This window comes from Macaca thibetana, chromosome 5 (assembly GCF_024542745.1).
Source record: "Macaca thibetana thibetana isolate TM-01 chromosome 5, ASM2454274v1, whole genome shotgun sequence".
In the NCBI taxonomy this organism is placed as follows: domain Eukaryota; kingdom Metazoa; phylum Chordata; class Mammalia; order Primates; family Cercopithecidae; genus Macaca; species Macaca thibetana.
This window is the reverse complement of record NC_065582.1, coordinates 43,983,048-43,997,151: the sequence shown is the minus strand read 5'-3', so window position 1 is coordinate 43,997,151 and position 14,104 is coordinate 43,983,048. Positions and strand designations below refer to the sequence as shown.

The window sequence follows — 14,104 nt, the reverse complement described above, 5'->3', positions numbered from 1 at the left end:
CTAAATGATATTCTCTTCTGGCACCTCCTTACCCTGTGGTCTTAATCTGAAGGCATCTGGACTCTTCATCCTATTGGTAGAAGGGACATAACTATATACCAATGCTGTATATATTGTTGAAATAATGCTATGTATTTTCAGCATTTGCAAGGGAAATGGAACTAGGCACATTATATCTCATTAATTATGGTCTCTACTAATTGGGAATCTGAGAGAATTCTCTGTGCTGACATTTATTTTTGCATTATCTGCTGAAAGAAGAGGTTTGCTATGTAAATAAAGGGTAGAAAGAGTTTTTTAATAGTAATGTTTAAACTACCTAAGAGAAGATTTCTAAAGATTCTGAGGCTTTCATTTGTATACTAACAACAAATCATTTTCTACCTAGTCACTAAAGCCAGCTGTCTCTTTTCTGGCTTCCCCATTTCTGCACAGCCACTATCATTTCCTAATTCAACGTGCTTATTAGCAAAGCTAACCAGTCTTCAACCAGCCAACTCATCCTCTGTCTGCTTCTCCCACCCCACTCCTCTTTTTCTCTCTAACTCAGGCCCTCATTAATAAAGCTGCCCTGGAACTAGAGGATCCTGGCTGGGCTCCTGTCTTTTGCCCCCAACCCTCTCCAATGATTCAGTAATCTGCTGCCGGATTGGTCTTTCAAAAATTTCTTTTCATTTTTTCCTTTCACACTCCAATCTTATTATCCCAGATGAAATGTTCTATGAGAACCCATGACTCTTATACTCCAGAACTCTAAGATCCTCAACTGTGGCTTCAGTGTCCCTGCTCCCAGCACAGAATTTAGCAGATTACTAAAATAAATGTAGATTCACAATATTTATCTGAATCCCCTGGGGGCAGATGTAATTTGGGATTCATACTTCTTTCTCTTTTTAGGACCAGAACATGGTGCATAAAACACACTTTATGTAACATCCCAGTGGGCCTGGAACAACACTCCATAGTCAAGTGCACTGATAGTTCTGCAACAAAATATATAAATTTCACCCCTTGTTGCAATAAATAAGGACAGTAAATAGCCTCCCATTAGGTTTTGCTACAAAATATTTATACAAAAAAATTTTGTTTGGTAGGGATTTTTCGATTTCAGAATTGTGATTAAGGGATTGAGGATATATAGTAGGTATATTTATCCATGGCCACTTATCACTGTCCAGACTTGAAAGAAATAAGTTTTCTTTAAAAGTCTCCACACTGCTAACTTTGATTAATTCAGACTTCTTCTCCACAATTAGTTCAAATTATTGAGGCCATCCTTATAAAACTGTCTTCAGATTATGAGAACTTCGTGACCACAAGGTTGATCCTATCATTTTAATTTTTTTCTAATTTTAACCCATTCCCAAAGCATTTTCACTTTGCTTATTAAAACAAAAAAGGTCTTTTTTTTTAGCTGCTTATTTTAACAAAATGTAAATGTAGTCATTTTGCTTTTCTCTACCCAAAGAAAGGCTTTAGTGAAGTACGGTAGATTGATTATCTTTCAGCAGGACGGATTTACATTTTAAAAATCTCAGTTATGCTGACCTTCTCCCCCAAATAAGAGTTAAGCTTTTAAAGTGTAAGTTCATCTAATGTCTAACATAAGTTTATCAACCAAATCACAGAAACCCCCCCTATGCACAGTTAAACATATACCGAAATCACTCTTTAGGTCAAGTTTTAACTTGACCGATAAACCCTGCTTTAAATACAGCCAAGTCAAACATTAAGCCAGCAGTGCAGGGTTTGTATATATATCATGAGATGCTGGCCGTATGGGTCACAGCATTTTGACAGGCAGTTCCTAGGCAGTTATTTTGACATTAGAAAGTCACAATCCATCAACTTAACAGCAGGGCAATAATTTTGGGACCAGGGAGATGGCTATTCAAAATGACACTGTGGGAAGTAAACAGTAGTTCCAAGAGCCCCTGTTTGAGTATGAAGACATAAACTAGGCAAAATTTCTCTCCACCTCTAGAACCAGCCATTATGTAATATGTTTTTGTGTAAGCATGTTATTTCTGGTGTTTGAATAGAAAAGCCCTGCCTGCAAAGCTAAAAAGCATGCAGGTATCTGGATTCTTTGGCTGAATGTGTGGCGATGAGAAGAAATGGAACTACCCTTATGAGACTCAAGAATGACAGTTTTCTTCCCCACCCCCATCCTCCACCCCCAGTTTGTCACAAGCCATTTCCAACGACCTGTGATACCCGAGGCCAATATTTCAGATGTTACTGAATTCTTTCTGCATTGCAAATTCATCAGTTCTCCAGTGCCCTGGGAAACAGGGCTCCTTGAGTATGTGGAGGAGATTTGGACTTTATTCTTGAAGAGGCTGCGGGGCCAACAACCCGGCTGTGAGTCCTGCCCTGCACCCAGGCGGCCCTGGTCTCCTGGACAAATGAATGCGGATGGAGGCTACCGAGTGCTGCGGAGATCCTCTCCACAGCCGGGAGGCAAGGTAGCAACTGGCAGAAGTTTCCTGGCAGCTAGATAGGTGGGTATGGGTAAGGAGTATGAACTAGAGTGCAGCGGTTCTCAGATGTTCTCATTTCACAATAACTCTGAGAACACACACATAAGCCCTCCAGGATGGCCATGTTGTGGATAAGGAACAGCAAGCACATCCTTCCTTCTACCCGGGAAAGGAGAAATGAAGAAAGGAAGAATGGATAAAAAATGATGTGCTGATGGCAAAATGGAGCACTGGATGGATATATGTAGATACTATGGCCAAGAAGAGAGACAAAAGTCTGGGTGGCAAGGTTTCCTCAATGAGCTGTCTTGTTTCCATGCAAACTGAGGTGGTCTTTGTGGGGGCCACACCCCCTGGGGTCATGACCTGCCCTACTGGGGACTAGCGCTCTCGCCACTGCCCTCCCTTATATTCCTGGCTGCCAGCCTGAAATACAATGTGTGAAGCAAATTATTTTCAGGTTATACTTCATTATTTTAAAGAAAAAGAAATTCATTATGTGGGTGAAATATCAGCAGGTAAAGAACAATAAGCTCTTAAAGCAAAGATGAAGAGGCTTATTACTGTAAACATTTTAATAAACTTTTGTAGCTTAAATTGAGTTTCTCCTCCTTTTCTAAAACCTAGCCTTATATGAATAACTACATCCGTAAGCTGAAAGTATCTGAAAATTCACACGTTTCAGGAAAGTAATTCTTAAGCAATCAACAGCAGAAGCAAAGCCAACAATGTTTCCATACCTGGAGCTGATATTCTTCCGTGCAGCACAGATTCACTGGGCAGCAGTTCTTTTGAATTGGAGGTGAATGGTGATTGTCTAAATGTGTCTTCTGAAAAGAAAGGGCTGGGGTGGGGGAGGGGGAGTGAGGTTTAGTAAATTAAAGTTATTTAAGACACCCAGAGCACCTGGCCCCAAATACATACATACGCAATATTGGATAAGGTGTTGTTTGCAATGGTGTTCAGTGAATATAAGAAGATTGTGCTTAAAATGGAGAAAAAGAAAAGTCATTACATCAGACAAGTGCCGGCTGTACCTTCTGCCTATGGGTTTTATATTTGGGGGGAATATATGAAACATCATCTTTGAAACACTGTTAAACCCGTAGAGGAGGACAGCCGAGCAGTACATTTTCCTCTTGCTCTATTCTCTGTGTGTGTGTTGTGCCCTGCCTGGGTCAGAATCAGAAAGGGCCTGTCTGTGGTTTTCCCAGTAGAGATGGAGTTGCCTTGGCTCACCCATATTCTGTCACCTGATCCCTCAGGGACCCACTGCACACATCAAGACAGATGGCTGGGGCCAGGGACCCATACACTGAAGGAAACATGTCACCGGTCCCCACAGAAATGACAACTGCAACTTGAAATTGTGTTGGTTCTGAAGGAGTTAAAGTCAGAAAATGGGGCTACCAGAAGGGACCCGAAGGAGCTAACTCATTTAACATGAAAGAGAGGCCCTGACCTGAGTGATCCTAAGCTCCCCTAGTGACTCAGCTAGAACTAGAACTAGGGTCACCAGACATCCTGCCAGGGTTCCCCCTAAAACCATGACCATAGTGAACACAAAGGATTGGAAGTTTTTAATCAGAGGATTCTAACTCGGTCACAGGGTCCATCTTCCAGGCCTCTAAAATAAAATGTGAACAAGTACGACGATCACATATGAGAATACTAGAGTATCCATCAGAGTCCAACCTAGAAAATGGAAAGCCCTATTTATTTACAACAGAAGAAATTCAACCATAGGAACTGGGTACCCATATAGTGGAAGTTCCATGGGGTAGTAACACAGCCCAGAGATAAGAAGGGCAGGAAGCCATTGCCACCCTGAGGCTGGAGGGACAAAAGGAGGAGATAAATGGAGCCCAGGTCATGGGAGGTGGAGCACTAGAGGAGATAAATACCCAGGTTCTACCTTAAGTCCCACCCCTACCTCTCACCAGTGCCTCTGATTGGCTGAACCTTCCCAGAAGGCGGGGAAACGCAGCCAGGAGGGATCACTACCCCCAACCACTCTCCTGGGCAAAATAGCAGATCTGGAGCAGAACAACAGACCAAGCCTAGGACTACCAGGACTAGTGCTGCTTTGCTAAACATGCCACAAGGCTATAGTTGCTATTATTCCATTTTAAAAAGAGAATGTTAAGATGAAAATGGAAGACACTTTTTTTTAAAGTAAAACATACATTGATAGATAATACAGTTTTACATGACTATGTTAGGCTAGATTTAGCACCACTTTGTATGCCATGGTTTTTCTTTGTATCTTAAACACAAAACAATTTAAATAGGCTTAAGAAGTGAACACTGGCTATAGGCTAGTAGGAGGCAGAAAGTGGGGAGAAGCAAAGGGGCAGATATGTCGCTTTCTACCAAACATCTCATAACTTGCAAGGGTGGCTAAGGCAGTGGAGGAGGGGACACAGTGTGACCACGGGGCCTGGCCTGGCCGGGGAGCCCAGGAAGGGCCTTCCTGCAAAAGCCACCATGAGCGGAATGGACAGTAGGGTCCTTAGCGTTTGTTTCAAGGAGCTGGGGAAGGTGGCCCCAGCACTGGGAGAGAGCACAGCCAGCCTGCAGAGCTGGAGGAAGGCCCATGGTGGAGGGAAATGAGGCTGGACCCTGTGTGCCGTGATCATGGCTTTGTCCCAGCAGTAGTGAGGGCACTGCAGGGTCTTAGGTAAGGGGATCAGGGAACCGGACTTCAGTTTCAGAAAGCTCCATGTGGCTGCAGCAGGCAGTGCGGCCTGGGGGACTTGCAGAGGACAAGGTGTGTGGCCAGTGCAGCAGTCCAGATGGGACATGGTGATGCTAGTGGCCAACATCGCCAGCCAGCAGCGACACTTGCAGGTCGAAGAAGAGTTTAAAAGAGAGGGCTGGTCAAGACCACAGGTACATTTAAGAATAACCTTCACTTAGCTTTCTAGGTGAAGCGAGCAGAGGCTGCTGTGCTATGAGGTGGCAGTAGTCTCCTGGGTCTTGCTAAGTAGTGGCAATGGGCTAGCGCTGTGTCTTCACATGCTCTCTTCAAAAGTGCAGATTCCTGCTGATGTGAGGAGTGGAGCCCTATTATCACTGAGCTGCTCAGAAGAAACTGAATGGAAAGGGAGACAATCACTGAGGGAAACAACATTCAAAATAATTTTCTACCCTGGATGCCAGCTTTATCCTGCATAGAAAAGAAGAGATTTCTTCTGAGGGAGCAGAGAATTAGAAGGGAGTGCTGCTGGATACTAAAAATGCACAAAAGGGCTGCCAATGTTTCTACGGGGCAAAGAATCAATGGAGAAACTTTCAGAAGGCAAGGCAGCTTAAGGCTGGTGTAAGTCTTAGCTACAGAGAGAAGACATTAGGTTAACAGGGAATTGGTCTCAGACCAAACATGCAGCCGCCATGCTCTGCATTCGGATCCGTTCATGCCAGGAGGTAGGGAGTGTGGTGGTTTTGCAGAAAGTTTGGAATCAGAAAAATTGGAGTCTGAATTTCATATTGGTTATTTCATAGGTAAGGGACCTTTGTCCAGTCAATAACTCCTCTAGCCTCAGTTTCATCACTGAAAAAGAGGTTTAACAATGCCATCTTTTAGAGGGGTGCTGTAAGGGTTCAAATGAGATGTTTCATGTTAAAGTCCTCAGTACATAGTACATGCTCAATAAATACTAGCAACAAACACTAAGTATCTGGCACTGATTGAAGGTGCTTTGTGTGTATTAACTTCACTTGGTCCTCATAAGAACCCTATCAGAGTAGCTACCATTATTATAGCAGTCCCCCCTTATCCATGGTTTGGCTTTCTGATTTGTTATCCACAGTACAGTACAATAAGATAGTTTGAGAGCGAGACCATATGCACATAACTCTTAATCCAGAATAACAATACTGTGATGCAGAATGTTGTTCTAATTGTCCTATTTTATTATTAGTTACGGTTGTTAATCTCTTACTAAGCCTAAATTATAAATTAAACTTTACCATATGTATGCATAGGAAAAAGCATCGTGTATATAGGGTTCAGCACTATCTGAGGTTTCCGGCAACCACTGTGGGTCTTTTTTCTTTTTTGAGACAGAGTTTTGCTCTTGTCACCCAGGCTGGAGTGCAGTGGCACAATCTTGGCTCACTGCAACCTCCGCCTCCTGGGTTCAGGCAATTCTCCATCCTCAGCCTCCCAAGTAGCTGGGATTACAGGCGTGTGCCACCATGCCCAGCTAATTTTTGTATTCTTAGTAGAGATGGGATTTTGCCATGGTGGTCAGGCTGGTCTCAAACTCCCGACCTCATGTGACCTGCCTGCCTGGGCCTCCCAAAGTGCTGGGATTACAGGCATGAGCCACCGGGCCTGGCCAACCACTGTGGGTCTTGAAACATATTCCCTGTGGATAAGGAAGGACTACTGCATTATCCCTGTTTTACAGATGTGGAGACTTAGGCACAAAGAAGTTAGGTAGTTGTTCATGCCCATGAGTTGAGCACGTTGGCTTCCACATCTGCACTCTTTCCCGCTCAGCTACACTGCCTTTCGTTGGTCCGTTAACACCTAAGGAATTTACGGACATGAATCCTTGGAACAGATGGAGAAAAGGAAGAGAAAGAGAAGGGGGTGATGGAGGGGAGTAGGCACCAGTCATTTCAATGTAAAGGTACTGAAGGAAGTGGAAAGACTTTTCTATTGAGAAATAGAGCAAGTAAAAATAATTTTTGTCTTTATTTCCCTATAGAAGTTAAGATACGCCCCAATTTTCTAAAACTTCTGTCACTCGTGGGCCTGGTCAATTTGCAACTCTAAACATTTGCCACTGCTGTACCTACAGCTTCCGAGAGCAAGCCTGTCTCTGCTATTAACTCTAAATGAAGAAGGAAGGGTAACGAGGTCGTTAGTTGTTTGTAAGCTTCTATTTCGCCAAAGCTGTAAAGCACATGGTGGCACTATGGCTACATACACATCTGTGTATTAATCCTTCTGGTGCCCAGATTAGCTTCATGTTTCAGGAAGGAGAAAAAACTAAACTTGGAGCATGCCCTATAGAGCAGAGCTTGCTTCATGGGATTAGGTCTCCAATAACACTGGTTATTCTTAACTCTCTGCACAAGGTACTAAGAAAACAGAAGATACTCCATGTGTAACTCTGTCCCATTCATTTTTAGAATGCTGGGTCGTGTATAAGTTCTTCTTCTTCTCCTGTGCCTCACAGTGACTGTAAAGTACAGAAGCACATCCGTTCTCAGGTGACACCCAGCTTTGCGGTGGACAAAGCACTTCAGTAAGGGGTGGTGAGGCTGACACCTCGTTCATGCTGCTCAGTGACTGTCACTGTTGGCAGTGGGCAGTGGAGAGGCAAGTTCCAGGAGGCACCGGACACAGGATGAAACGGGCTGCATCTTCCCAGGGAGTAAAACAATCCATGAAATATATTGGACTTTACGATGTGCCCCAAAGCATGTTTGTGCTGTCCTCCAACTGGTAACTTCAGCCAGTCACCCACTATTCCAGAAAAGAAGCCAGTTTGTGAACACCATATAGCCCTTGCTTCTGAATCTTTGCCTGCCTAGACTTTAGTCATTTGATTATGAAAAAGCCCCTCCATTCAGAAAGTAAGCCAAGGAAGTGGAAAAAAGCAAAAAAAGAGATTTATTTCTGGTTAATATTTTTGGTAAAAAGTTGATAGAGGAGGGGGTGGAAATTAACAGCTAATGGGGAGGGAATCGTCACTTATTTTCACTCAACAAAATCATCATCTATCACAACATATTCCCTTTGGCCCGGGTCAAAGACTGGCTACCTGGAAGACTTACATAATTCATATAAATATTCAGTAACTATTCAGTAGCAGCATCTGGAAGTTGATGGTATGGACATCAAAGAGCCCAAGCCCCCTGTTAATTTCCCTGGGTTTTGAAAATACGATCTTATACAACTTTTATCTACTTGAGTTTCTTTTCTGGATACAAGTGAAATGGCTGTGGAAAGTATATTTTGATTTTTCTCCTGTAGAAAATCTAAGGGCTAAGACATGAAGGGGCAGGGGTGTCATAGTGAGTGGACAATTCCAGGCCAGGCATGGGATGTGGGGTCAGCAGCACAGGGCTGAGAAAGGAAAAGATTTACAATAAATAATAAAACAGGCCATAAAGGATGATGGCTCTAAACAGCGATACATTCTGCTAAGTGCCTATCGTGACACCAGTATTTCCACCTTTAACACCTGATGGCCAACAGGGAGTTCTGCCTCATGCAGAAGCGAAGGCCCATCTACCTAAAACCAACCCTCCCCAAGTGCCACCACTGAAACCAAACATTACAGGGATTCTCATTTTGACAGCAACAACAAAACCAAAAGAAAAAAGAAAAGAAGATGACTACAGACTGTGAGAGAAAGTTCAGAAAAGACCTTGCTTTGGTAATGACACAACAGTTTTAAAGGAGCAATAGAGAAGAAACATTTTTTTTTTTCTAAGAGATAGTAACTTTCAAGACTAAACTTGGGAATGACAAATAGAAAAGAGAAAGATTAAACAAAGAAAAAAAGACTGCACTGTAATGAGTTTTTACTTAGAACTCAGAAGGGACTAGGTAGATCAGGGTGGCATGAAATTCTATTAAATGGAGGAGTTTCTAGCAAGTCATCCTAAAGCGGTAGTCTGACTTCTGTCTGCGCAGAGACAAATTACCTTAGTAAATTTTTTTAAAATAGTGAATCTTAAAAAAAAAAAAAAAAAAAAAAAAAATTCTTCAGTGAATTAATCAAGTAAAAGTACTCGATTATCATATATATATTCAGCCATATATTATGTGACCTAATAGGGTTTACAGATTTCTTTCGAGAGCTGGGTGAAACATGTCTGAAAGAATCTGGGGTAATTTTTAATTTTCTTTTGCGTTACTTTAAGGAAATTTTTAAAACAAGTTATCTCACTTAGATATATGTCTGAGAAACTATATATTGCAAAAAGAGAGCTGAAGTCCCAGTGTGGGGTAGAACAGTTCTGTGGGAGCCAACGTGTTCAGCGTGTTCTCTCTCTAACTGCTACCTGCTCCCCAGCCGACCTCAGCCCCTGGACCCCTCACCAGGTGGTTTTCTATCCTTCCTGGTAACAGTGTCTTCCTCCTCTCTACTCAGACCCAGTTGTTAAGCCACTGCAATACTGGTTTTCCATGTTGATACATCATGTTATTTTTTAAGAACTGAAATGCCATAGATTTGTCCAAAATCACTGAGCCAGTATTTTAAAAACTCTGACCTCTGAATCACTTAGACCTTGAGAAACCCTCTAGGAGTGACATACGGCATTAACATTTTGAAGTGAACAGGAAGCAGTAGTTGAGAAAACAGTTTTCCATGTCTCCAAAAGCCACAAGAAAAGGCAGGCAATAGACCAAAGTTATGTCAAGAATTAATCTGACTTTAGTTCAAAAATATTTTGAATATGTGAAATATGCATGTTACAGAATTAAAATGGATACAGGTAACTTGCATATGGGATCTCCATATCTATGTTTCATATAATGAAACTGAAGGAAATGAGAACAAACCGGAAATGTTTTCTTTGAACAAAAACTAGAGCTTGCTAATAATAACAGATTACAGGCCTTGCCAAAGGACAAAAGAGGTGCTTTTTTTTTTTTTTTTTTTTTTTTTTAGTGCTTCTTAAACATATCAAATAAGAAAGGTGGGTTTATTCAAAGATAAGTAATAAAGGAAATCTTTGTATTAGTTATAACTATCTCCTCAACATTTCCTCAAGCACTTTAAGGTGAGAAGACATTCTTCGAGAAGCTGGAATAGCTTACATGAAAATAAGCTCACAACTCAAAAACAAAAACACTTTATTTTTACATATTTCACATTCTGAAAATATCAAATAACAGTATTTCATTTTCAACTTAATTTTCATGATTAACGCAGTTTTCTTCACTTTAGTGATTTTGTTTTTCTCAAATATTACTTCCTTTTATTTGCTAATAATTTAAAATAATAGATGCTTAACATTTCTTTTTATATATTTATATATGTACATGTTGTGTAACATATTTATAAGTAATTGTATTTGAAACATATTAACTGCTTAGTTCTACGTATTTTTGTAAAAGAATTTCAAACACTTTAAAAAACAAAATGTAAACACTCTATACAGTTGCATCAGTATCATGTGAAATATAGAAGAAAACCCTGATACAGTCCTTTTGTTCTGCAGAAGCAATCACTCCATGTGGCCTAGGACCATGTGTGGTCTTCCTAACTTCCTCATTTTCACTTTGAATAAGCAGTTGTATAGCTGTTGCTTCTGAAATGTGCCCAGATATTAACATGTTACCTATAACAGTCAGGGCCAGTTGTCTTACCAATATTCTTACAGTCAATTAAAAAGGTAATCTATAACGAAAGAAAAGTTTTCATGGTACACATGAACATTGCCCCTCCCTTTTCAATACCACAGAAATGGGAACCCCTGTTCCTAAGGGATTTTATTTATTGTAATGAAAAGGACCCCCGGGTGGCAGGTTAGGTAATGTGGGGGTGGACAAGAGTGCCCAAGATTAAAAATGACTGTGAGTCTCCGCCCTGAAGACAACCCCGACCATCTGAAAGAGAAAATTCCTTATTTGACCATACAAGGGACATAACAAGGACCTCCTGTGGCCCCAGCGGGTTAGGCCTGAAAACTCAGTCATTGATCATGTTGGGCTCACACATTTTCAAAGAAAGAGGGGCTGTTGTGAATAAAACTTGGATTATTCCTATACATTCGCAAGTTTCAGCTGGGACATTTATCTAAAAATTGAGGCTGGCATTGCAGATTCAGTGAGTTTCTAAATGGGCCTGTGGGCAGAGGGGACTCAAGTGTACTCCATCACTCTACAAGCATATAGGCAGCAGATTTTCTTCTTTAATTTTTGGAGATGACAAGGCAGCTAAGCTGGGTTTCCTCTCCTCCAGTTCCGTTGATGCGGCTGCACACTTGGCTGGGGCCAATGAAACAGAAACTTTACAGCAATGAAAAACTAAAGGTGTTGTTAATTTTGTAAGATGTGAAAGAGTATCATGGAAAATCTCCTTACTTTTCAGAGATATATACCAAAGAATCTGGGAATGAATGTTTGATATCTGGGATGTGACTTAAAATACAGGAGGAAAAAGGACTGGTAAACCAAGTGCGGCAAAATGTTGATACATGTTCAATATGGGTGATGGGAATATAGTGATTCATTATCTTATTCTTTCTATTTTGGTAAAAACATTTCATAATAATAAAAAATCAATAGCAACAACTAAACAAAAAATCCAACCTAGACAAGCCACCAAACAGAGTAAGAAATGACAGTAAAAGAAAATACAAGACTGTACATGGTGGCTCACTCCTGTAATCCCAGCACTTTGGGAGACCGAGGCAGGAGGATCACTTGAGTCCAGAAATTCGAGAACAGCCTGGGCAACATGGCAGAAACCCCGTCTCTACAAAAAATACAAAAATTAGCCGAGCGTGGTGGTGCATGCCTGTAGTCCCAGTTACGTGGAAGGCTGAGGTGGGAGGATCACTTGAGCCCAGGAAGTAGAGGCTGCAGTGAGTGGAGATTGTGCCATTGCACTCCAGCCTGGGCGACAGGGCAAGACCTTGTCTCAAAAAAAACCAACCAAACAAAAAAAAACCAAAACACACACATACACACACACACACACACACGAGCAAATACCAATGTCTCTCCATGAACAAAATGCTTAAGAGCACTAGGAATCAATAAATGAAAGACTTTAAATGGAAGATATAATTTTATACCCTTCAATCATTAAAAAATTTTAATGATAAGCACAGAGTTGGTCAGGCCTTTGAAACATTCTGTCTCGCTCTGTCTCTGTCTCTCATGAAAACTGTTAGAATTGCAGATTCCATCTTTTTAAAAGTCATTTTGACAATTTGTACCAATAGCCTGAAAAATGTGAATACTGTTTTGAGTCATTTTATCCCACCATTGTTTATATTAACAATTTTTTTTGGGGGGGGGGACCCTTGATATCCAATAACAAGGGACTGATTAAATAAATTGTAATGCAGACAAACACTGAATACTATGCAAACATTAAAAGAATAACATTGAGAACGTCCATGGAAAAATGGACAATCTTATATATTGCTAGGTGAAAACAGAAGATTATAAAACTGTATAGGTAGTAGGATTCAGTTATACATATATAAATATATACTTATAAATATGAATTTATACATATATAAATGAAAAAAAAATCCAGCAAGGATACACACCACCAACTTAGCAGTGGCTGTCTCTAGGTAGTAGGACTAAAAATACATTTTCTTTATGTGCTCCTATATTATCTGGAAATAAGATACTTTTAAAAGTTAAAAACAACTATTACATTTTACTGTTTAGGATCCTTTACTTTGGAAAAGACTCGGTCTTTTAAAGAGAAAGCTCTGAGGGACAGTTGTAAAAGACACAGGCAGAAACAACTGCATCTCAGTTATGACCCTCAGTATCAGTCTGCTTCAGTTTCAGAAGTCTGACAGCTATGGAAGGAAAAGGTTGTATGCAATATTGTAGAAGAAAAGTAGAGCATCTTAGGAAAATATAACGTATTGTTCATGTTTAGTATTTTCTTCTTTGAAAAGTATAAATGCTTCCTATTTCAGGTTGTCTTAAAGGTGGGCCAACATGTATAACCTAACACCAAGTTTTCAAGGAACAAGTTCCTGTTGCTGCTGCTCTAGCATTCATGCACTGTGGAGCCAGGAAACTTCTCGGGACAAGGAGCACAATGCCAGGCCTTGTCGAGGGCCGCTGCAGTGGAGAGGCCAGACCGGGGGAGCCAGAGCCAACCACCGACCAAGGAAGTGAACCCTGCACGTCCGGATACTTGAAATGTCAGCTTGTGGAGGATCTCCCGCAGGAATCTGACTTTATACACAAACAAAGACGAAGAGCTTTCTGCTGAGGTGAGCTGAGAACGGATGAACTTTGTCTTCTCTGCAGTGACGCAAGCCTCTGTCATGTGGAAGTTACAGATGATGCTAGTGAAATGTGGATCATCTCCTGGCCCACCACATCATGCAAGAGGGCTGCTTCGCAGAGGTCAACCCTTGAAAGACTTGATACATTTCTAGTAACAATCCTGAAGATACTCTTGAGAGAAAATTCCAGATAAGAACAGCACCTAAGCCACACATACTTTTTGGTTATATCTTTCTTGCATAACCTACCAAAGGTAGCTAGAGGAGAACACAGTCTCTGGATGTCCACTGACAGAGACTTACCAATTTAAACTTCATTCCTGACTATTAGGAGTCATAAAAACAAGAGAGAATACTATTGCAAGCCAGTAGAAATAAAGACAGGAGTGTCCATGAGAAATGAAAAGAAAGGCACAGCCCTCTTCAGATCCTGAAAAGGAGATTTAAATTTGCCTCTTAAGAGTAACACAACACTGAACCATTCTAGAAGCATATTGTTCAATATAACATTTCAGTATAGATGTCACGAACGGAGGAAAAATGGTAGAGGGCAAATATCTATAGGACAATGGAGTAAAGGAATAGAACAAAGAACTGAGAAATGGCTTGGTGAAATGGGAAGGAAAAACAAATGCAAATGGCAACAATGCATGAAGTAA

The 14,104-nt window shown here is 41.0% G+C and overlaps 1 protein-coding gene across 5 annotated transcripts in view; it reads right to left on the bottom strand.

Annotated features, from left to right (window-relative positions):
• Positions 1–14,104, bottom strand: part of ZNF827 (zinc finger protein 827) — a 174,712-nt gene that overhangs the window by 62,048 nt on the left and 98,560 nt on the right. For all 5 annotated transcript variants that reach the window (XM_050791755.1, XM_050791756.1, XM_050791757.1 and 2 more), the window contains one exon: positions 3,224–3,327. In XM_050791755.1, the coding sequence (XP_050647712.1) occupies positions 3,224–3,327 (104 nt within the window). The remainder of the gene's footprint in view (positions 1–3,223; positions 3,328–14,104) is intronic.